The following is a 25,151-nucleotide window of genomic DNA, read 5'->3' as shown; positions in this document are numbered from 1 at the left end:
GACCGGCGCTTGCTTCTCTCTGAAGGCGAGGGGCGGTGCAAGCACAGGCGGGGTGGTGCAAGTGCACAACTGAAGAGGCCAATAATTGATTGTCCAAGAAAAAAAAACATTCACAAAAGTTTTATTAAAAAAATTCCCCTTTCACCTCAAACAAGTGAAGCTTAAGTTCTGTACTACTCGGTTATGTTTAGAAAAATTAAAATAATACAGTAATTTGTGAAGGCTATACATTGTAAAATCCCATAAGTCAGCATAAACTTGGACTGTGCAAGCAAATATAGCAAGTATTTCAGATGTCATTTATTTGGTCCATCAGATGTACAGTATAGTAGTAGTATCTGAGTTTACAAAACATCAAATATAAATAACCTGAAACTGTAACAATACACAAAAATTTGCTTCTTACATTGACATACCAGGCAGTACGAGCTGAAAAACTTGAGTAAATTAACAGTTTTACAGTAATGTACATAGTGCCAGTTGAAGTTTAAGAACACTGTTAAAACATGGCACTAATTTGCTTTATTGAATTTTCTTCTTTACTTGTTCAGGGTGTGAAAAATGTTTAGGACTAGGCTGCAAATGTTTTTCTTCAAGCAAAAAATAAAAACGTAGTTACTTAAAATCTGGACATCAGATGATGACCTTTTACTAAATGAGAGTAGGGTTTTTTTGTCCTATTGAATTATACCTAAACAGTATTTACACAAAAATAACATGCTTTTTTCAAGACTGTTTAAGCAAATACTTATCTGTAAGTATTTATAAACTATGTTTCTACTACATTTAATACATGGAATTAATATGGAAAAACTTCTGAAAGAGTCTATTGAGAGCTTTATCATCAAGAGAAACAGACACAAATTATTTAAGCCAGTGGTTTGGTATTCACCTGGAACAAAGGCCTTAAAATTAGTCTAGTTCTGGACATTTTTCACATCCCAACATAATATGCTCTTACTGTATTACTTTATCTGAATTGTTTTGTCAAGGGGCATTTGCGTGTTCAGTCTAATGCTATAATTTCATCTTGCTCTTCTGTCTGCTCAGAACGCGCTCTCTTCGCACTGATGCACTCTTTATCGTCTAGTTTTCTCTTGCGGCTTTTGTTTTCCATATCATCAACATTGCTTGAAGTACCTTCATCTTCAGAATCAACAATCAATAGATCGTCTTGATCTGGAGCTGCAAAATACGTGTTTTTCATTCAAACGGATACTGTAAAGACAGCCTACTCTCAAACCAAATTGAATGTCTCTAATGCAACAAATACATCTTGAAGCATTCTTTATCCATATTCTTGGTTATTCAACTGAAAGAGTACTTCGAATTTCTCTGAAATCAGTATAAAATAGGCTTCTCACATCGTTCCCTCTTCACTAGTGGTATGGAAAATATTGCAATAACCCAAAAATACGGGAAATGCATTAGTTAACATGATGGGTTTCATATTTTTGCATGTACAAACCAGAACTGCATGCTCTCATCTGCAGCAGTCCTTGAGAAAAGAACTCTTCCACCCACTGAGCTGTAGTCCTCTCCTTTCACTAGTGCGTTCAACAGAACTCCCACGGGAAGCCACGCTCCACGAGAGAGAGAACACGCAAAGAGAGGGAGGAGCGGAGGGGTGAGCAGATTTAGTGAGCTAAAGGACAGTATGGATAGTATAAAGAAGTGAAAATAGAAGCAAACATGAACTTTCAAGACAGCTATTGGATTTGGTTTGTTTCAAAGTACAAATTCACTGTAAAACTAATTTTATGTTAGTTTGTTTTGGGTTTTTTTATATAATTTGAAATGAGTTTTAGCAATGGCCTTAGCATTTAACCTCCCCTGACACAAGAGGCAAGTGGAAATGACTACATACTTGTGCACGTATCTTAAATAGGACCATCTGCCAGGCAGAGGAACATCATCCAAAAGGGTAAGACAGAACCACAGATATCTAACTTGCATCTGTCACAACAAGTATCCAGATTCCTACGCTATCCCTATAAAACAGTATGTTTCCAGTACCTTAGCCTTCAGTGCTTAAGCATCCCATATTCATGTAAGTTAAACTATTCTGAGTACGTGCAAAGAAACACTCTACATGAGGAAGGTGATGGCACTTCTTCCTGGATAGCAAATTCTATTTTCTTGCCATGCTTTGCTTGACAGGTGAAAAATAATTATTGTGTAAGCAGATAATAGAGACGTCTTCTTAAATTAACAAAATGAAACACAATCAAAGACATTCACAAAGTGATTTTTAATCTGTAGGGAGAAAGTGACACATTTGATTCTTTTTTGCCAAGACCCATCAGGTAGAATGGGTCTAACTTTATTTAAACCACTCTGCAAACAATGCACGTAAGCTTACACCCCACCGAGCCCTTGTGAGTTGAATAATAAAATTTGAAGGTGTATTTACTGTAAACCTTTGTAACAATCTTAAATGTGTGTTTTGTAACAATTGTAAACGTGCTTTTTTCAATTTAATATTTATACACAGAGGCAACTTAAATGCCTTGTATTTCATGTTCGCAAAGTTAAGTCATAAAACTGAAGACAACTGTTTTAATTGGACTGCACTACTGAAAGATTCTTGTTTTATTTACTATTGATTACTGTTATTTACCTGTTGATGTTGAGGGTTGCGCTCCATCATCACTACCATTGGTAATGTTCTTGGATGTTGGTTCTGATGGTTTAGGGCCAACTTTTTCAGGGGTATCACCAACAACTTCAAATTCTACATCTTTTTCTAGGTCTTCACTGCAGAAAAATACATGCACTTTTAAACAACCACGTGAAAATAAAAACCTGTCTTTTTCACAAAGACAGTACGTATTCAAGTATTAGAGCACCCTGCAACTATAACAAAATGAAGAAAACATTAAAAAGAGGAAAATCTGTTCATTCCTCCTTTATAATTTATGCTTTGTCTATCCATAAACACTGTTCCACCCAGTGCCATGACTTAAAATGTTTCAGAATGAGAAAAATCATTACCTGCGCTTACCTTTCTTCCTCAATGTCACATTCCTATTCTCACTGCAAGTACAGTGTATTAATTTACTGTATATAATATAGATATTACATATTCAGGGTTAAATACACACACCAATTATTTCAAAGTGATTTCTATTTGCATTGCTGTATCTCAGCACAGGTAATGAAGCAGAGTATCGACTACCCCAGCAGGCGGCAGAGTTTGTGGCCTTTTATTTTGGTTGGGGTTTTTTTATGGCAATTTCTCACTTAGTGGCTGCCCCCAAAGTAAATTTGGTTTTATACTGTATTTTTGTGTTGGGTAATGAATTATTCAAATAAACTTTTTCCCAATTACTGTTGTAAAAAAACCTAAAGCCACAACAAAAAAAAAAAAAAACCAAAACCCAGAAAACCTTAACTCTACAAAATTTATAAAAAGTAACAAATCCTCTTTTACCTCTATCTTTTCTTTCCACAGCTTAATGTTTGAGCTTTATTCATGAGTTTAAAACTCTGAGTTGGAAATTCCCTGTGGAACTGTTCTACATATACACACCAAATTAATTATTGCAGAATCCTTACCTATGAAGCACATTGATTAACAGTGTATAGTCCTGGAGGAAGTCATCCGCTTGTAGTCGAGTGCCGTTTCGAATTCCAAAGTCTGATAATTTCCTGTGGTTATTTGCTACAAAAATAGTGAAACACTGAAGTGTATACAGCTATTTCTATAAAGAACCTTTACACCTGAGTAAATACGATGAAATGAGTACTCCAGAAGGCTTATGTAGAAACATAAGATTAACATTTATTGGCTATGTTTAAAGTAAAAGCTGACATTTAAGCCTATCGGGGTGAAAACTACTTATGTCTGAATTACTTCCCCTCATGCATCATGTTTGAGCACTTCACTATTATTACATTTAGGAACATTTTGCAGATAGTATTTGCATTACAATAGTGCCTACAAGCATCATAAAAAGACCACAATCTAAGAAGAAGAAAATGAACGGGACTTGCAAACAGAGGAAAATAACTGGTGCGCTTTTATAGCTGAATTCCTATTCTTGAAAGGAATCCTGACGCTCCAGGTGAAAGTACTTTCTATAGGAAAGCGGAACTGGACATGCAGGCTTGTGGACAATACCACTAGCTAGTCTCAGGCCACTTCAATACTTGCAAATCCAGTTCTCTTCAAATGTTAGTCTACAGGATGAACACTAGAACATTTGCTATACTTCCATTCTGTATATCCTGGTTTCTTCCTAGTTTTTATCTACTCTTAACTAAAAAGCTTCAGTATGCATACCTTCTGTTTCTCCTTCTTCTGAAGAGATAAGTATAGTCCCTTTTCCATCATCTATTTGTACATCTGGTGCTACCATAGCAAATTTTTCTTTCACTATCTGAAAAGAGGAATATGATTATTTAATCAATAGCTGACTTAAAAACACTTATAAAAGAAAGAACCTTGAATTATGTTGATTTTCTTATCCAGGCTCATTTTCAGGCATCTGCTGAAAGTCTGTACTTTTTTTTTTTTTTTTTTTACTTCCACGAACACAGTAATTACAGTTGTTTCGCTGTGTGAAACCTACAGGTTCAGATACGTTCAAAAATTTTTTAGAGTACTTGATAAAATGACAGAATTACAAATCAGTTGTGACTATGCAACTGTAATGTGGCTACTGAACTACTCAACTGAAATACAAATTTAGTTTTTTGCTGTTAGACGAGTAGGCTTTAAAACCACCAAAAACTTACAAAATACAAACATTCTTTCACAAGACACACAAGCACACATGAGCAAGAAGCTCTTCTTGTAGCTGAGAGAAATGCACAATGTAGAGCAAATACAAACAGCTGATGTTCAGTCAAAATATATGGAACAAAAATTTAACTTCAATAATTTACAGTATTAAAATAAAAATGAAAACTGCAGCTAATATTCAAGATTTACCTTATCCTGGAGTGTTAACACAGTAACTTTGTGTACATTAAGTTTCACAGTCACTTCTGGCTTACTTGCACATACGTAACAGTTAGGATTTGGTGGATCCAAAGCACAAGGAACCAATAGCTTCTTTCTGGGATTTGGCTGCTTGTTCAGAAAAATCTTGAGGACACACAAGAATAAGAAAAGTTATTCTGTAAGTAAGAGGACTCATAAAACCTGTTTTCCTACAGATTTATTCTCTTAGTCACACAGGTTGTCCTGTTCCCTAATCCTCTTTGACATGCCCCCTGAACAGGAGAAAGTGTGTATTAGAGCCAGTCCGCATTGACACCTGTGCTGACCGACCAGCTACTGCCAAATCCAGCTGTAACATGGCATAACTGTGTTGCAGGTGATGGCAGTCGGGTTCTCTCTTCTACCCAAGCAGCCAATTTTCATTAAATCAGAGGAATTTAATGATCCTTGAGATCACTTCTCTTCACTTTTAATGATCCTTGAGATCACTTCCACTTCTCTTTTCATTGTGGCTGAAGTTCCCAGCACACTCACAATCTACTGAAGCAACAAGTGAGAGACAGTAAAACTACACAATAGCCAAAGCAGGTTAAATGTGACTTTTAAACAAATAACAAGAAAGTAAGAGTATTTTACTCCCACTTACCGTTCTACACTGATCTATTTTTCCTGATAAAATCTTCAGGCCCTCCAGCACTATCAGACCAGCTATTACTGCATTAGTAGTTGCTATAGCTGGGATAATATTTCCCGCCATTGCTGCAAAATAAGCAAAAGTATGCAGATTTTTAACAGTAAATGAAAGTGAGAAGTTTAGATTATTATTTAAAAAACCCCACAGTATTATATTTTATCCTTACACTTGATATCAAATCTGCTTTTCATATTCATACTGAACACGTGCATCCTGAGGTTGGCAGCAGAAGTGACAAAATCCATTGCAGAAGGGTCATCCTGACAAGAAGGTAATACAGAAAGTATTTAAAAATCAGATTACTCATTGGAAAAAGTTTGCAACACGTGGTTCCTAAAACCTTAAAACCAGAAGTTTAAAAAAAGTCTGCACAATATTCCATTTCAAAGTCAATACACTTCCTCTTTCACATGGTCTGTTTAGACAGAGCAGTAATACTTTAAACACATTTAGAAATTGTACTTAGTATTGCAGTAGTGAATTAGCATATTAGTATTAATAAAATGCCCTGTATATTCAAAATAATGTCTAAATCCTAAATCTTAAAACGTTTTATGCTCAGTTTCAAAAACTGGCGTTTCAGAAAGAGGTATTTTTACTATCTGTTGTGATACTATTTTACTATTTTGCCCCCCTCAATATTTACAAACTACTTTTTTTTTCTTATGTCAAATGACAACTGACTGCAGGAAGATTACACCGCCTCTGGTGCCGAAAGAGAAAATTCTTGTTTTTCTTCAGCAAAACTCACAATATATCAAATACCTATCATCAGAGCTAACTACAACTGGGCAGAACTCTAGCTACACACCACTGTATAAGAGCATGTTTTAGACAAAGCTAAAAAGGAAGAAATGAAGCGGCATTACTAAAATATTTTCAGAAAGAAAAATATGACAAATACTTTGAATTTGTGCTTTTTAAAGTTGGTGAACTGAGTTATTTTACATCACAACAGTTAATCCTTACAGTCAGTGAGTTACAAAATATAGATTGTTTAAAATATGTATTTGTTTACATATGGAAAGTGCTTTCAGTGAGGTGCCAGACAATTTTGTTCTAAGTATGAATGAAACTCGATGAGTCCAATTAATATTTGCACTACATATGTAGAGTATAACTGGTTCTTACGTATTTGGCAAACTAACCTTATCCCATATAAGCTCTGCTCCATCACCCTTCTCAGCCAGGTGAAGTCTCAGGGTTTCAACACTCTTTGAAAATAAGTGTGCATAGCTCTTGACATCGAGAACCTGCTGATCCTTCAAGACTGCAGAGGATTCGTTTTGCTGGTCAGGTATGTTTTTCTCTTTGGGAAAAGAAAAAAAAAATTAAGATCAGGAATACTTATAAATACCACCGAAGTCCTCTCAAAGAGCTAAGAATTTTCCAATTTCAGCAAAATTGAGTATTTTCTAAATTGAAGAACAATACTCAAACTACAATAGCCTAAACATTCTACAACAAATCTGCATTTAAAACTGCAACTCTAGCTATACTTGTATCAATCACCTAGACATGCACAACTTACAGCAAATGTGAATTTTCAGCAAAACTCAGCTTTCAGGGATAAATGTACAGTGCTTATGGTAAGGTCTACTAGAATAAGCTGACACAAAATTTTGTGAAACATGAATTTTCCACAGCCAATACTAAGTATCTAAAATAACAATTGCAAGACAGTTTTAGAAAAAACAATTTCTATATAGATAAAAATTTAAAATCTTCAGGAATCGCAAAGAATTAGTATGTTCATTATCAATACTCAACTGTGACAGTGAGAAAATGTACGTATCAGAGATGCATTACCAAACAGCAGGTGTGACTTACAAATATACAGTGGGAGGAGGGACAATTACCTTGATTTTGTACCTCAGCCCAGTCCAGTGGCACTGGAGGCTTTCTTTTCCTCCACAGCTTATCCATTGTCAGCAGATATCTAATGTCATCTTTGAAAAGCTAGGAAACATTAAAAAAAAAAAAAACACAGCACAAAAAAACATTAAAATGAAAAGGAAAAAAAGATGTACTTTATTTTTACATCTGCTGTGAAATTGATAAATCAGCATTAGATTTATGAGGCTTTGCTCTTCTTGAAAATATTTTCAACCACATAAATAAAAATCAAACTCCACAGGAAAAAAAAAAAAGATTCGAAAAACTTCTTATTCCCCATTCTCTAACAATTATTGCATAAAGCAGACACAGGTCTTAATTTGAGGGGGAGTAAAGTAAAAATCAAGAAACAACAGTCCAAACAGCAGGTTTATTGTGCCTACTAAAGCCATCACTACAGCTCTTTGTATACTCTCCCTGATATACTCTTACCCACATGCCAATGAATTTCCAAAGTAAAGTTATTACTACCTATCAACATTACATTCTACACTCATTTCCTCTATTTATCCACTTTCAGCAACTATTTAGAAGGAAAACTCCTAAACCAGTTTGTATTTTCTTATGCCAGAGCCTGATTACACACAGCAGATGACCCATAGCTTTCAGGTCCTCAGATTGATTCTGATTATGCCCAGTGAAACTCCTACAGAATTCAAGTTTACCTTTTCGTATTAAAGGTAACTCAAGTGAAGTTTTTTTCTGTACAGTATGGACAAGCTGCTGGAGTCATCTACAAATGGAATGCCGTAAAACAGGCAAGTGTTGTAAGAGACCAACACTACAGCAAAATTGGCGGAAGTCATAACATAATTACATAATTGATGGCTAGCATTAAGTGTCCAAACTGGGTTTTGACTTAACTTTAAAGCACCTCATACACATCAAATAAAGACATTTATAGGGAGTAAAGAAGATACCTTAGTAAAAAGTTTAACTGGATCGTATCCAGTTGATTTAGCCCACTCCTTAGTTGAAACACGTTTAATCTCACCATCTTCATTGGATGCTCGTGCTCTGGCTTCTGCTTCTGCTGGCTCCCCTATTAATAAAGGGTTAACCAATATTTTAATTCAAAAAAGGAAAATCACATCCAAATATTTCCCCTAGAGTCAATAACCAAAATTATGCAGCGACCATAAAACGCCCTTACTGCACCCAAGAAAAGCTGAATTAGACACAGCGTGACTACTCCTGTTTGCTTCTGCAACTGCAGCTCACTAATTTAACTTGATGTCACCCAATTCCTTTATTGGCAGAAACAGTGAACAATTGTTTCCTATTAATTCTCTCCACATAATGTTGCAATTTCATAAGTCTCTAACCATCTCCATTTAGTAGTCTCTTTTCCTGAAGACTGAAGAGTCTCAGTTTGGTTAGAATTTCAACACAAAAAAAATCAGCTTCCTGCCTCTGGTTATTCCTATACAAAAAAGTTCCACACGTACAGATGCTATTCATTCTGTGTTTCTTTCTCAGTCACATCCAGCAATTGCTATCGTGATTTCTAATAAGAAGCAGGTTGACATTTCCATAAAACTACTTATGAACATCTTGACAACGAGAAAAATCAACTCGGAGACCATCACTTTAGATGTAAATTTATGAATGTGTCCCCCCTTTCACCAGTGCATCACTTCACATTTATCTGCACCAAATCTACCTATGTCTCATTGCCCGGTCATTTTGTATTGTGGAGCTTTCTACTACTTTTTTGCAGTTAGTCCTCACCTTTATTATTCTGAGTGAGTTTGCTTAATGATGGATGCTGAACAGCACTGGTCCCACCCCCAATCTGAGGCACTCCTCTAATCACCATTTATCTCTATCATTTAAGTAGTTTATCCGCTTCAGGATCTGCATCCTTTTTTCTCCCCATGGCTGCTTAGCTCCTTCAGGTTCCTCACAAAAAGTTTTTGAGTGCCCCCTGCAGATTCAAAGCAGCGTAAACCAGGTATGCTTGTACACAGTGTTGCCAATCCCTTCAGAGGACCTGCACAACGTCCCTTTACAAAGGCTGCATTGACTCTTCCTCCATACACCATTTGTGTCCCCTGATTCTAAACTGCATTATCGCTATGGTCAGTTAGCTCACTACAGACATGAGGCTACAGCTCAGCCCCTCCTATAATTGCCCTGGCATCTTTGTTTAAATTTAAAGTGGCATTGTGTCTGCTACCTTCCAAGTACTTCAGCAGCTGGTGTTTTAAGTGAGTTTATATGCCACCCTTATTAAGACTCAGCTATTTAATCCTGCACGTCCCATAGGAAAAACCTGTCCGGTGATCACTATCTCATGTTCAGAGAAACTGAAGAGTTGGCGGATCCTCCAAGCTCCCTCTCCCAAGTCCATTCATCTATCAAAGGATCCAAAAGAAGCAACAAACAATGATGATAATTCACCTTCACAGTAAGTACGGTTACTGTCCTTACCGAAAAATACTGAATAGCTACAAAAACATCACTCAAAATGGATATATTTCCTATGTAGATTAACACTGAAGTATTTCAGGCTAGAAGAGTTCAAACACAATCCCTGTGTTTCCTTGCAATCCCTCAGCTAGGAGTGGAAAACGCAGAGCAACTACAAATATCACTCAGTCCTCAGTTCAAAAGACAAGCCTCCCAGCTGCAGGGAAGGAAGCACTCCATTAAATCCAAATATAAAGGGGAAAAAAAGGCTACCCTGTGAAGATCAGTTACATTTCATTTGCGCTTCAAGCTCACTTTTCACTTCAAGTTTCTCTGCGCATGGGGAAGACTGTTTGCTGCAGGGGGAAGAAGGCTCCAAACAGATACAAGCCTATTCAGCTAAATCATATGTTACACCTGGCTGTGTTAACTGGAAATTTATGATTAGCGAGTGTATCGATTGTGTTCCTCACAGCTGTTCTACACACGCAATCTGAGAACAACTTGTGAATGCCAGTCAGCCATCTTACACTGTATTAAAAAGTTTTCACAACAGTTGAAGTAATCATTTTAATAACATTTTAGGCTGCCCATAAGGGCCACAGTTCTCAGAGGTGAAATTACTAAACAGTTGCCATTTTGAAGAGTATTTTTTGCACTTGCTCCATGTAAAAACCTCAAGTTTTTATGCATCAAGTTAACTAAAAACCACTGAAATTGTTTCGAATATCTAATAAGCAGCAGTACAAAGGAACTAAAGTATGCATGGCATACATGAAGGTCTGTAAGGAAAACTACTGTCAACACCCCCCAAACTCTTGATGTGCAAGGGTACAGTGAATGGAATCCTCTTAAAAAAAAAAAAAATGGAGCTGAACTCTCTAACCTTAAGAAATGTACAGAAACAAGTCATAACCTCTGCAACAGAACATTTCAGTAACAGAGTAAGCTCCCAGCTTATATCACACTCACAGGCAGCTTCAGGATCAGCTCTGTCGGGAGAGACTTCTTGATCAGCATCTTCTTCTCCAAACAACTGGCTATATAATAATTAAGAACAACAACACTAGAATTCCGTCATATCTGGTTAAAGACTGAAATATTTGCTAACAGATATACATCCATGTTAGAATTCTTGCTATCAGAGTGCCGCTTCATACACTGCTTTTTAAATTGTTGGGATTCATCACATAGGGACTGAACACTGACAACCCAAAACATCCAATACAAAAATGAATTCAGGTCTGTATAACTCACTCAGTAATTCATCCAGCCTTACATTTATATTGCAGTACTGAATGCACTGCTTATAATCCTCCAAGATCCCAGCAAACTTTACACCTGTTAATACATGCATGAAACCGAAAAATGTGTTAACTTCACACAAAGGTGAAGAATAAAGTAATCTCAACCAACGCTGCTGAGCCAAACTACTCTGCCAGATTTTCTGTGATATTAGAGCAAGGCCTAAGTACTAACCAACCTTCCATCTTTATATTAAAAGAAAAAAAAACCCACCATACCCCAAAACCCAGGTCAAAGAACCAGAGGGTTTCGCTACAATCCACATTCATTTAACAAAATAAATAAACAAAACAACCCACAAAAAGTGCGTGTCCGCTTTATTTCTCTGTCTGTAAGTTTAGAAACCAGAAGAGCGAACCTCAGCACCTATTTTCTTTTTTAAAAAAAACACTTACTTGAACAAATACTTAGCCCACACAATGCAATGGATAGGTTCCGATGGCGTATTTCGGATTGTGCAGCCTGGAAAAGTCTTCTGAGTTGGTTTAGGATGACATTCATAACATTCTGTCACTCCCTGGTGAAAAGTGAAATATTTACTTGCACGCTGTGAACGCTACTGATAGTATATGCTATTATCAGATGAACTGTAACCGTATCTCAAAACACCCAACTCCCTGTTGTCTAAAATAGCCAATGATTTAAACTTAAAGCAACAAGAGTAATACATGACTTAACCTTTTTAATAACTGTTACTTGTCCAAGGTAGCCTGCAGTTCCACTCTCTATAAGAGGAACATCAGCAGCCAGACACATCCTGTTCACATGGTTACGGGCAGCTGAAAATCAAGAGTTTTTAAAGAAAAATTTGAGTAATTAGAAAAAAAAAGAGGTTTATTTCTACAGATTCAAACTAGCCTCCTATGCAAACATTAATGCTTAATATGCCTCACTTCATTATAGAGCATTAGGTCTTTTTCAAAGTCAATTTTCCAATTAACATAAAATATATCAACACTATTAAATAGAGCATCAACACTATTAAATAGAACAAACTCAGCTACATCAAGTTACATATGTACACACAATACTCATCAGTTCCCATAAAAGCAGCAACATAACAGTTAATGTTTACTTTCAAAACACCTGTAAAAGCACTAACTACCCTTTCAAGTTTCTAGTGAAGCACACAAGCATTAGTCCAACTACAGATGGGTTAAGAGGATATTTGTTATTTAACTGACATTGCAGAAGTACTAAGAGTAAAATACATCTAAGTTCTGTTTCTATGAACAAGCAACAGTATTTAATCTCCAGTATAAAATCATAGTGAAAACTTCACCTCTGTTATCCAGAGCATTCATAACCAACGTAAACTGGCGGAAGAACTCTACGTTATAGTCAGGGCTACAGAAAAGAAAAACAATACTCAAAATGGCATATCAAATTTGTTGGTTACTATGCCACAACAGAAACTATACACATGCAAAGGGTGGACTGACGTTTGTGTGATAAATTATACATATTATAAATTTACTGCTAGCCTTTAACTGCCCCATTTGTCTTCTGCCCATTTTAAAGCTGGGTGGAAGCATGAATTTTATGCTGCTGGAAGGAAGCTATTGCAATTAGTGCTAATTTGACCAATGAAACAGGCAGACAATGAAAAAGTGATTAAACTGCTCTGACCTAATGAGTAAATTGGCTGAGCTATGGTAACTGACCTTAAAAACCATCAGCTGAGGCTGAAATATGCACACTGTAATTACCATAGCTCATCAGACTGTTGATAATTCATTATACTGCAATAGCTCAATTGGCTTTGAGCATGCCTTCATACCCTTAGGAGCCAAGACACGGGATTTTAAGATCCTGACACTTTGGTATCTTTACATTGTGTTTTTCTGATTTAAAGAAGAAGGTGGCAAAGAGGAGAGAGTAAAGAGGAAACAGAATTAATGGTTTTACAGTTTCAGGAGAAGGATGCACTCAGTCAGTGTGTCAGCGGCTAACAGCAACATCAGAGTTCAAAACTTAATATTACGGAATATCAATTTTTAAGAAACTGGACAAATACAAATTAAAACATAGGAAACAGCTAATGAAAATCTACATAGTCTTGTACTCATTGGTTACGGATCATAAAGACTAAATTTTAACAGTTTTGGGCATACATAAATGATACCCGGTTACCTACACACAAAAAAAGCACTTTGCGTTTTTAATCATGGACTCAACATTCACATTTATTTTAATCTAACTATTGCTCAAGACATCAGGGCATCCTTACAGTGCAGAAACTTATACAGTAAATGTTGCTAATAAAATGAAAAATAGACACAAGCAAATGGCTACAGCTTACTACTGGAGCTTAAGAAAACCCATGCAAAATCCACACTCAGGTGTGTGGAAGTCTCATATTTACAGCTATTTCTCCTTACTGCAGTAGCTTTGTAAAGTATCTTAAAGCACACCATTGTAGCATTTAAGTAACACAGTATTTTCAAATCAAAACATGTAGTTAGAGCTTAAAAACAAACATACTTCATGATGCTATCATGGTAAGCTATAATATTAGCTTCTGGATAAAACTGTAACACGCTTTCCTTGGCAACCTAGAAATAAAAAAAACAAAAACAAAAAACCACTTATTATTTCTTCCTTCCTTCTAAAGACAGACTCAATACCAGTTGAGTATCGAGTAAGTTGACTACCTTAAGAGATTTAAATACTTTTATAATGAAATGTCGTGGATCGCCATGATCAATCAACCAACACTTACCTCTTCTCAGCAGAAACAAAATTGTGACGTGTTTCTAACACTGTCCATAAAATAACACTAAGTGAGACTTGAGCTTTGACTTTTTCCCCTCACCTGTGATTTTGATCTTCCAACATGTTTCTTTTGAAACAAAAACTGCCTGTTGAGATTGCTGACATCAATAGTATCCAAATCAATCTACAAACACACAAGAGACAGTCATTTCACTTTTACAGAAATAAAGGGAACAGAATCATTAACAGAGTTTGAACCAGATGCGATTAACCAAAATGCATAAACTTTGCAGACCTGCTTATAGGTGATACAACTGCCCTATAGCAACTGTAGAGGCACAAGGGATCACGTAATTGTCTTCAGGAATCCATACATTTTAAATAATTACTAACATATGTCCATTATGTCCATATTGTCCAAAATTATGGGCTACGTGACAACAAACTTAGTGAAGAAAGAGTCCCTACTAAAACTGCACATGAATTTTGAGACGCATATACACAATAGTTTGTAGAAAGTCAATAACTGATTGTCCTATTTACCGTAGGATAAAGATTTTGGTGAGAATTCCTCAGGAGCACAGTGTAGAGACTCAGAGGAGATACTGCAGAAATCGGTCTAGCTAGGTCCCGTCAGACTCTACGTGGGACTAACCACCCTGAATGCTGGCTCTGTATCACACTTCCCCAAGGTCCAAGAAAGGCTCTCAGCGAGCTAATTAGTACTTCTACTTCGTATTTGAACATGGCTTTGAGCAATTGAATCAGATGACAATGCAGCCCTCTGTTTACTAATTCATACACTGCAGGGCAAAAGCTTTTACTGTTTGTCACCAGGACTAACTGCTTAAGTGCATATTAAAAAAATTATGAAGTATACTTACAAAAAAAAATCCAATAATGCAATCAAGATGTTTAAAATCCTATTCCACAGAACACCTGTGATGTACAACCTCAAAGGATGCCATGACTGTAATTCCCCTAACAGCCATGTTTCTATTTATTAATATATGCACACGAGCACCATAATTTCAAATGTCTTTACCCCCCACCACAAGAACTAAGAACATTTAATTAGTACTTTGAGAAGATTTATTCCTACCTTTGTTGGCACTACTTTTTCTTTAATTAACAGTTTCTCTGATCAACCACTCTTTTTAGAAGTGCTCTCCTGTCCCTAACATTTTTAACTACGAGGGGAGGAAGACAATTTTTCAGGTAGTTCATATAATTTTTCTCAATAGATATTTCTCCCAAATTCCCATAGATAATGCTGGTATACTCAACACAGTAATGCTTTCAACTATACGGAGAGTACTACTGGACTGACTGTTCACCGTGAAGTTTAAACATAACCCACTGAGGGTGTTCCCATACGCTTTCAATTTTATTAACCAAACTTGAATAACAAAAAAAGTATGCCACATACTTCTCATTACAGATCCTTTGCATGCAAGATCCAAGCTCCAAGATTAAACTTCCCCTTTTCTGAAGGAAATATTCTTAATTTAAAGATTAAGTTTTAATATACTAAGAACTGTTATAGCTAAAGAGTTTTATTTAAACACTAAATAAAAGCACCTGTGGATATAGAGCAAACCAAAAAATGTACAATATTTTAAAAATGTATTCTAAAACAGAGACTGTTAATCTTTATTACCCATAGTATGCTAGTAACTACCCATTGTCTTGTATCTTTTAATGAAAATGTATTTGCATGAAAACACATTTCTGTCTCCTTTCCTTTCTCATAAGACACACTGGGAAAGCTTAGTCCAAAGCCCAAAAGCCCGAGAACCTCAAGAGAAAATGATTAAGTTCAAAATTCCATTAAAACGTCCACTACCCAGAAAGCTTTTAGTATTTTAACTGGAGATGGTAACAAGTGACATAAGCTACAACTGAAAACAATATTACCAAGATCAGAAGAAGCAAAGTAAGTTTTTCTCCAAAGAGAATACTTGAGACCATTAGACCTGAACAGAAGCTTCAATCTAGCTAAGAATGATAAGAATTTAACAGTTCTCTTACTTAAGTAACTTTTACACTGCTTCCATTTTTGTAAGTTAGAAGGAAAGGCCTCAGAACTTCATAAGAATATATATTCACGTTCTTAATTCAGACTTGGATTTTTAGTAACTTTTGTTCTTCATTCATAAGGACAATGGCACTGCCTTTCAACAAAGTATATTTAATGAAATCACGTATTTGTGAGTCGTCTCCTATCCAAAATGACTAGATTTTTTTTTCAGTATTAATATTTTGATTTAAAAGAATGTCTTACAACTTATGTATAAAAATAAAAAGCATTTTCAGGTGCTCAAGTTTGTTAGTATTTAATAACCAAGGAAAACTCTCAACAATATCACAAACATTAACAAAAGCAATTTATTCTCCTAACAGCAAACTTCCTCTTTGTGTAACAATTCTCTTTTTTGCTCTCGCCTCTTTCGCCCACCCACTCTGTATGCTATCAAAATTAACTGTCTTGCATAAAACACTGCCAATGATATTTTTAAAAAATGATAGCCCTGATCCAACATGTACTTATGTTAATAGAGTCCAACCAAGTTGGCTTTGAAAGACAACACAGAAAAATCAAACTATAATAACTGAAACACTAAGCATACCCAAATGAGATTTATGCCTAACAACTAACTGGAAAATCAGGACATGTTAAATTCTTTATATTATAATGGACTGCAGGAGTACACAAATGACATAGTAAGGCAGAAAAAAAAAAAGGCGAGGGAAAAAACAGTGCAGAAAATGTAGGCTTCCACTCTTCGACGTATGTTTATTTCACCAGTACTGTGTTAAAACTGGATAGGCTCTCAGTGGCAGACTCAAACCAAAGGGACAATCTGGAATTAGACTTAAGCACACCCTACAAGTTTTAAAAATTATTTAAGTAGGCAGGCCTAAATTCTATGAATAACAAGGCAAACCAGTACCTGTACTCTTCTACAAGCTGATAGTTTCAGATAAAAGCTGTTTCTAATACGCTCTGCTCAACAAGTCTGTAAAAACAAACTTACAACTAGTCATACAAAACTCTCAGATGTGACTCCCGGCCAGGCACACACAAGTAAAAACGTATTCAAGGGAACAGACCTGTGCTCTAGCTGGACTTGTACTCCCACGGTTTCTTAAAACCATGTAGTTTTTGTAACTACGATAAGAAATTAATAAAGGTCTGGAAAGCAGGTAATCAGAGTTTTGCTAACAGTATTTCTCTCTATCCCTTATTCCCGACCACCCTCTCAATTCTGCCCTTCCTACACACATTCAGAGATTAGCATCAAGAAGCAAAAGTGAAAGCAACAGCCCGCGGGAAACTATCGTGACCGGACTTCCAAGACTGACAGTTTTACAACTCGGTATCTAAAAACACGGTTCGCTTCCCACGTATTTTGTTTTTCGCTGCAATCCATCACCGGACCATCACCCACAGCATCAGGCAAAACGAAGCCTTTCCCGTGCACCGGCAGGGCGGCAAACATGGCACACCGTTTCATCCACGGGCTCCCCGAGAGGCGCTGCCGCCCCTCCCCCGAGCCCCGGCGGGACACCGCCGCTGCCCCGGGAAGGCGGCCCGACCTCCGGGAAGGGAAGGAAGACCGCCCTTTCCCGGCTCCCGCCGCCCGCTCCGGCTCACCGCCCAGGCGGGAGGCCCGGAGCGCCGGTTCGAGCCCCGCTGCCGCCGCCCGGCACCGGGTGCTCTGGCCCTCGCCTCTCGGGGCAGCCGGGGCTCGGCCCACAAACGGCGGGCCCCCCCGCCCCCGGGGGGACCCCCGCCGCTGCCCCGGGAAGGCGGCCCGACCTCCGGGAAGGGAAGGAAGACCGCCCTTTCCCGGCTCCCGCCGCCCGCTCCGGCTCACCGCCCAGGCGGGAGGCCCGGAGCGCCGGTTCGAGCCCCGCTGCCGCCGCCCGGCACCGGGTGCTCTGGCCCTCGCCTCTCGGGGCAGCCGGGGCTCGGCCCACAAACGGCGGGCCCCCCCGCCCCCGGGGGGACCCCCGCCGCTGCCCCGGGAAGGCGGCCCGACCTCCGGGAAGGGAAGGAAGACCGCCCTTTCCCGGCTCCCGCCGCCCGCTCCGGCTCACCGCCCAGGCGGGAGGCCCGGAGCGCCGGTTCGAGCCCCGCTGCCGCCGCCCGGCACCGGGTGCTCTGGCCCTCGCCTCTCGGGGCAGCCGGGGCTCGGCCCACAACCGGCGGCCCCGCTCGCCCAGGTGGGGGAAAGCGCAGGCCGAGCTCCCGCGGGGGGCTCCGGCAGCGTTCCTGGCCTAAGGTGGGACTGCTGTGTACGGTAACTGACTCGTCTCTACAAGCTGGCGCAGTAAGCCACAATTCTGCCCTAAAAAAGTTGTTTTGCAAACACATTCCATCATTTTAGCCTCCCCCACCTTTTTTTTTTTTTTTTAAACCCACACTTGTAGTGTGTTAATTTATGCTGCAGCATTAAACCTGTAGAAAAAAGCTTTAAGGACACTTACTTGAATTACCCCTCCATTAAGTCAATTAAAATACTGCAATTTAGCCTAAACCAACCAAGACCACCACAGAGAAATTTAAGAGTGTTTTAACTAAAGCAGCACTATTTCGAGCAGTGGGCTGTGGTACAGAGACTGGTGCAGCACTTACCCATCACTCCGTACCTGTGAGAATAAAAGCGCTTACAAACCCCCACCACATCCCCACCCACAGCACCGCACCCGTCGGAGCCCATTTAACCGAGCAAATTAACTGGAATCACAAAAACACCTCATCACGGGAAGGCTGTCGTGGCAGCACAGTCCTCTCAGACACTGCCCACTGAATTTCCAGTCTGTGGTCAAAACAAAGCAGATTTGGTTTTTAAAATCATGCTTACGTTAAGTTCTTCACTGCTGATAGTTTCTGAAAACTGCATCCTGTTTGGCTGATGAATGCCAACAGTACAACCAAGTGCAGTAAGGCAACCTTTCTCCTTTACCTTCCTCCCCAGTTAAGTGTATCTAGCATCATGAACCAATCTCTACACTTAAATTTCCATGTGTAACCAAATTATGCAAGTTTTCTGTCGCTGCATTTTAGAGGCACGCTAATTCATACTTCAACCAATTATTCTTGGAAATAAACACGTCATCAAACAAATTTAATTTTTCACCACATCTGAGGAAAATTCCGTTGCATAATTACACACTTTCACCTGTAGTAAAAAAAAAAAAAAGAAGCCAACAGACTTTCCATCTACATAGAGAAACACAATTTATTTAAATAATCTCTGATCTGGGTCTTCTTGTACAAAAACAAATTCTTCAAGAGGGGTTTGATGATTTGTTGGCCAGCAGCTTCTCTCACATGTATAAACTACAGCGGTTCCAAATTCCACTGACAGATCTGAAATCAAAACAATAAAGGATTGTAACATAAAGGTATGAAAAATGCTGTAAGTGGAGGCTATTGCTTACTGCTATACTTCAATCTTTGCCAATTCAGAAAATATTTTTCATATTCAGTCTCCTATGTACATAGCATTTTCTAATTTTAAAGATTTTAAAGCAAGCTGACTTAGAATTTTCATAGGGCTTCTTAAGTGTCTGCAGTCTTATCTGACAATATTTATTATTTTCCAAGGCCCCACTTAAGAGGCAATAAAGACAAATCACTCCCAAGGTCATGGAATTATCTATTTTGCCATTATTAAAGTTCACTAGTGAGCAAATAAAGTTGCAATCACAGAGTCTTCATAAACCAGAGTTGTATCTTTTGCTTAGTGACAATCTATAATGGAAACAGAGTGGATTCTATAGAAGATGATCACTGCAGTTAACCACGTGTGTGGCTGGCAAGAAACAATCCAAAGCGCAGTTCACTAAGCTTTACCAAGAAGGTGACTGTTTCTAGTATTCATTCAGCTAAATCAAAGGTCGACACCTGAATCACTCTGGAGCATGCTGACCAGCGCTGGCATGAGTTGAAATTCAAATATCCTGCTGCTTCCACAGTTACCGCAGGCTGGAATACCTTTGTCAATGTTGGCTGGAGGACACGTTATGAATAAAGGCTGGCCACCCCAGGAGTATCTAAGAGAAGAAAGGAAAAAAGGAATTTTTTGTGTCTAAATTTCATGGGAAAACTTACATGTTGCCAACAGTGTTCATGATTCTTTGAAACCTCTGAACTTGCTCGAAGTAAACAACACTGTTATAAGCCAGAATCATCGCCTAAGCTTCAGACAGTCATTAAACAAAGAATAAAGATGGGGAGGGGGAAATACTTGCAAGGTCAACACTCAGGAAGTCTTAAGGAAAGAGCTGGATTTAAATGAGACAAATGCTTTGAATTGACACCGCCAAAATATGCTGTACCAGACTCATTTACTTAGGCGAACGACACTTTCCTGAAAAATGGAATCCTAACCAGTGGCAGTTAAAGATGTTCAACACAGAATAGGTCTCAAAACCACTGTAGTTATGCCACAGAATTGATATTTTTTTTATAAGAGCTATTAAAGCTCCACAACAGGAAACCAAGATCGAAGATGGTTTCCACTGAATGCCTGTAGTTATGCCACAGAATTGATATTTTATTTTTAAGAGCTATTAAAGCTCCACAACTAACAGGAAACCAAGATCAAAGATGGTTTCTACTGAATGCAAACCAAGGGATTCTGTGCTGTGCTTGAAAGTTCACTGGAGATCTGGCAGCCCAGGAGAAATGGGTGTCTAACACACATCTCGCAACACCTATGAGGGGGAAAGGGAGGGCTATGTAAAGATTGTGATAGTCATAGGGATTATCAGAGGTGATGGTTTAGAAGGGAAAATTCAAAGAGCATAATACTGCAAAGTAACAGATCCAGGGAAAAAAAGTTGCCTGAAAATGTTACTTGCACTCTGCAGTAGTGCATTTTCTGTATAACCTTTGATAGATAAGTAACGAAGGTTTCTAACGTTCCTTATTTCTGTAACCATCCCCTCAGGCTTTACCTCCTCATCAAAAAGGTACCAGTTAGTTCCACCAAGTTCTGGAAACTTGATCAACAAAGGTCCTGTCCCTACACTGAGCCAGTTTGACCAGATAGGCTGCACTCGACTCTCTAGAACAAAGACGTTAAAAGCTAACACTTGGTACGATCCATGAAAACCATGTGTATTACCTGGTACTATGAATAATTTATGAACTCTTTGCTATACTTTCATTCAGAATTAACTCCTCTTTTGGGAAAGCAGCTGCTCTGAGATGAAATCTCCCTTTGTTCTAGGAAAAGCAACAGATGTACCAGAACTGAAGACTGCAAATCCCGAGGGATAATCACAATAACCTGCAGAAGAACTCAGGCTTTAGAACGGGTAATTTCTTACTTCAGTACCATCTCAAGGACTGAGACATAAGCAGTGACAGTAAGGTTACAAAATTTCAGAGGGGCAGATAGCCTTGGAAATCTATCACAACAGCATACCCCTCTGTAATACACTTCCACCCCATGGAATCACGGAATCACTTCAAAACTGTCTCTGGAAAACCTCTATGCCTGGATTTCAGCAAGCCTTCAAAGACAGTCTAGGTAAGGAAGTCTTCCACAGCCAGACATGGGGCCTCTGATCCTGCTTTGCTTCTAATCTACTCACACTTTGTATAAAAAAGCCCAAGCAGGGACCCAAGTCTGACCGCACGGGCATGGCAACAGCCCTCTTAGCAATTTTTTTTTTTATTATTAAGAAACAAAAATATACATCTATTTCCCATGAAAGGGTTTATTTTGATGTACTAACAATCCATGTCTGTGCTCCGTACCTCCCTGTTACAACTAGTTGATCAACATACCTTAGAATCTGTTCAGGACACACAGATATCCTTTTCATAAATTTATGGAATGTGTGGTCCCTGCCTTTGACTTCACTCTTCTCATATTTTTCATTATTACCTTCACCTGCAAAACTATAAGAAAACAAGAAAAGAAACAAGATTTCCCATAAGGTTTTCAGTACAATACGCATGCTTTAAATAAGCGATCGTTACTATACATTCACATTAAATTATACTAAGTACACTGAAAAAAACTATACATGTTAAATTAAGAGGCAATTCCTGTTAGAGGTTGCAAGTGAACATTGTGCTTCTGGTTCTTCAGTTTCTGGTGGCTTACAATTACTAACAGTGGTTCAAACTACCAAATGAGATTCAAATCCACCAGATACCAGCTTACTACTTAAAAAAAAAAAATAATTCTTATAGTAACTTCTCAGAAGATTTTCTTGGTTTTAAATTATGATGTTGTCTTTTTAAATTTTGAATTAAGTGTAATTAAAGTTCTATGATTCTACAAAGGTCAACAAAACTCAACAGGAACACAGCTACTAAAAAGCACTCTATGCAGATTCTGCAATTGAGAGTAGCTTTAGTTATCAAAAAATTCAATGTTGTCCACAATTCAGGAAAAGTCACTGTACATGTTAATATAATCAAAAGAGAAATGGGCTGGTTATAAGTGCTCACTGTGATCACCTAAATTAATACTGATTATATTTTCAGTAACTATATTCAAAAATTGTTTTTCAGACAACCTTTACAAAATCTTTGGGAGTCTTACCATCATCCCAGTCTCTAGTCAAAATCCCTAAGTAATTAAACCCTTAAAAATGCAACTGGAATATAAGAAAAGGTTTAGCCTTGTAAAGAAAAAAAAGTTAAAAGTTACAATAGAATCTTATGCCATTTAGCTTAAGATATCGTTTAAACCACACTGGTTTGGTTTCAGAGACTGACAGTCCACTGCTCTATGTGGAGCCCAAGGACACTCCAACTGCTCAGTCTCTCAGAAATAGATGCATCTCTGAATAACTCAAAATTTGACAGAACTGGGTGCATTGTTATGTTCTTCCAGCAAAGTACTACACACCAACGATCCCTGAAGGACGCAGTTACAAACAAAAACCATTCCGACTCAGTGAGAGTCAGATTTAGATTATCAAACAGCATACAGGGAACTACACAATCCCTTCAGTTTCAGCATGAAATCCAGACCTGTTCTCACCTTTCCGACATCAACTGTTTCAAATCAACACCCTCTCTCTGCTGATACTCCCTCAATAGCTTATCTGCATGATCCGTATCGAGGAAACCAGTGTAGTCTTCCTCATCCACAACACTAATGTAAAAGGGCTGGAACACAGGAGCTGAACCAGACGTTGCCATTCCCATTCCCTCGTTGACCGGAGGATGTGTATTCAGGGAACCCGACCCATCCGTAGCTTCAGACAAGTGAAGCTGTTGGAGTTGGGATGCACAGTCCACCTCTCTGGAGAAGGAGCTGCTCACCGCTTCCTTTAGGCCAAGCAGCTGAAGGGAAGCACATGCAGGAGATTCTGCTCCATCACAGACTCCCCAGTCATCTGCTTCATCACACCAATCCTTTGCAGCAAAGTTCGATTCTTGTTTCTGAGAAGAACAAAAAAAACCCAAAGGAAAAAGAACACTGTCAAGATCAGCCACCCTAATGCACTTCAAACACAGTTCCATAACAGATAAGAAAACTAAACCCTTAACCTAATGCTTAGTGTTATTTCACCTATGTTCCTCACAGTGGTAGTTACCATCAAACCCACGTTTACTCTACACAGCAGCGCAGTTACAGCAAAAAACATCTCACACTGGAGAAACAGAACAAGAATTCATTGGCTTTTTGAATTTGTATATCATGTTGGCATACCTCGGCTGCTGGCATGACCACCGACAGCTGCTTTGGGTACCTTTATCTGAAGCGCAGTTACTGCACCACAGGTAAACTCAAAGGGCAGAATATGGAGGAAAATAACAATAATAATCATAACAGCAACAACAATGATAATACCATCATTTCATCAGAGTATAAGATCATTTACCACAGTCAAAAATTTCATATTGCAAATGCATGGCTGAACAAACACCTTCTGCCTGTTGTCACTAGTTTGGTAGCCATCCTCCCCTTTCAGTCTTCTTAAGCCAACATGCAGTTTTTCTTCACAAGCAAAAATACCAGAAGCATATTAACAATAATTGAGTCAGATTAATTAAAGCTGATAATGAAGTTATTTAAATTAGAAAATAAAGAAAACATGTTAAAGATCCAAACCTCCAAACCCTAAACAGTACAGCCCCATCATTTAAAGTTGAAATATAATGTTTAGGTAGCTCAAGTAATTAAAGTATTGAATATCAGTTTTGACCACACAGTTCAGCTGCAATCGCCACTTTAAAACAAGTTAATCTTCTGGTAAACAATGTGTAGTACTCACAGTGTCAACAATTCCATGACCATGGCTTCTGCACATGGCCACATAGATGACTCGAAACTAACATACAGCACAGCTTCTTGAGACAGGTTATGGTTACTTAAACGAGTACATACAAGGTGCGAAACTCATCCAATTCAACTGCATTTTTGTTTTAAAACCTCCTCAGTACTGCCCTTCACAGAGCACGCTGAAACAAGGACAGAACCCAAGAAGTCAGTGTGCTCATGTTGTGGTTCAACCCCAGCCAGCACCACACAGCCGCTCGCTCACCCCCCAGTTTGGATCAGGGAGGGAATCATAAAAGCGAGAAAGAACTCATGGGCTAAGATAAAGACAGTTTAATGGGTAGAGCGACAGCCGCGCACACAAGCGAAGCAAAACAAGGAATTCCTTCCCCGCTTCCCGTGGACAGGCGGGCGTTGAGCCATCCCCAGGACAGCCGAGCTCCATCACCTGTAATGGTTGCTTGGGAAGACAAACGCCATCACTCTGAATGTCCGTCCCTCCCCTTCCTTCTTTTTCTCCGGATTTACACACCGAGCATGACCCGATACGGTATGGAATATCCCTCGGGTCCGCCGGGGACAGCTGTCCCGGCCGTGTCCCCCCTCCTGCTCGCCGGCGGGGGGTGCGGGGCGCAGCACAGGCCTCGCGTGCCCAGCACCGACCAAGACCACCACTGCACCATCGCACCGTTCTCGCCCCAGTCCCCAACCACAGCACTGCGCCAGCGAACGCCATCCCAGCCGAATCCACCCCAGCCCGCCCTACCTGCCTCACGCTGTCATCCTCTGCCTCCTTTTCTGGCGCCTGCAGACACTGGGAGCGCAGCACCTTCCAGCTTTCGCACGCCGTGTGAGAAACGACAAGGAGAGAGGAGTAAGGCGCGGAGCGCCGGAGCGGGGCTGGAGGCCCACCGCC

At 39.0% G+C, this 25,151-nt stretch overlaps 3 protein-coding genes across 3 annotated transcripts in view; 1 reads left to right on the top strand and 2 right to left on the bottom strand.

The window, feature by feature from the left end:
* Positions 1-105: 105 nt before the first annotated feature.
* UBA2 (ubiquitin-like modifier activating enzyme 2) lies at positions 106-17,473 on the bottom strand. Its single transcript, XM_009881403.1, has 17 exons — positions 17,408-17,473; positions 14,071-14,154; positions 13,740-13,810; positions 12,538-12,602; positions 11,934-12,034; positions 11,651-11,772; positions 10,923-10,990; positions 8,459-8,580; positions 7,502-7,601; positions 6,791-6,951; positions 5,809-5,902; positions 5,595-5,707; positions 4,937-5,092; positions 4,286-4,382; positions 3,559-3,664; positions 2,621-2,757; positions 106-1,185 (listed from the first exon to the last, which is right to left on the bottom strand). The coding sequence occupies exons 1-17, from the start codon at positions 17,471-17,473 to the stop codon at positions 1,007-1,009; spliced, it is 1,842 nt and encodes a 613-aa protein (XP_009879705.1). The 3' UTR covers positions 106-1,006.
* LOC104283245 (proline-rich protein 2-like) lies at positions 17,472-18,281 on the top strand. Its single transcript, XM_009881402.1, has one exon. The coding sequence runs from the start codon at positions 17,472-17,474 to the stop codon at positions 18,279-18,281; it is 810 nt and encodes a 269-aa protein (XP_009879704.1).
* Positions 18,282-19,198: 917 nt separating this feature from the next.
* The window catches only part of PDCD2L (programmed cell death 2-like), a 7,270-nt gene continuing 1,317 nt past the window's right edge, over positions 19,199-25,151 (bottom strand). Inside the window, exons 2-6 of the mRNA XM_009881401.1 lie at positions 25,002-25,135; positions 22,991-23,394; positions 21,781-21,894; positions 19,888-20,036; positions 19,199-19,350 (exon numbers count right to left, since the gene is read on the bottom strand). Coding sequence (XP_009879703.1) covers positions 19,220-19,350; positions 19,888-20,036; positions 21,781-21,894; positions 22,991-23,394; positions 25,002-25,135 — 932 coding nt within the window. The 3' untranslated portion in view covers positions 19,199-19,219. The remainder of the gene's footprint in view (positions 19,351-19,887; positions 20,037-21,780; positions 21,895-22,990; positions 23,395-25,001; positions 25,136-25,151) is intronic.

The sequence above is a fragment of the Charadrius vociferus genome, unplaced genomic scaffold, assembly GCF_000708025.1.
Source record: "Charadrius vociferus isolate BGI_N301 unplaced genomic scaffold, ASM70802v2 scaffold553, whole genome shotgun sequence".
NCBI lineage: Eukaryota > Metazoa > Chordata > Aves > Charadriiformes > Charadriidae > Charadrius > Charadrius vociferus.
Note: the sequence above shows the minus strand (reverse complement) of the source record. Positions and strands in the feature narration are given on the sequence as shown.

Bases quoted from the DNA above. Each gene is read 5' to 3' on its own strand.
- LOC104283245 (XM_009881402.1), top strand. From the start codon at position 17,472: ATGGCACACCGTTTCATCCACGGGCTCCCCGAGAGGCGCTGCCGCCCC.
- UBA2 (XM_009881403.1), bottom strand. From the start codon at position 17,473: ATGTTTGCCGCCCTGCCGGTGCACGGGAAAGGCTTCGTTTTGCCTGAT. The intron at 5,903-6,790 runs GTTAGTTTGCCA...CCTTCTTGTCAG, and splicing joins CAGAGCTTATATGGGATAAG to GATGACCCTTCTGCAATGGA. The intron at 3,665-4,285 runs GTATGCATACTG...CTATTTTTGTAG, and splicing joins AGAAGAAGGAGAAACAGAAG to CAAATAACCACAGGAAATTA.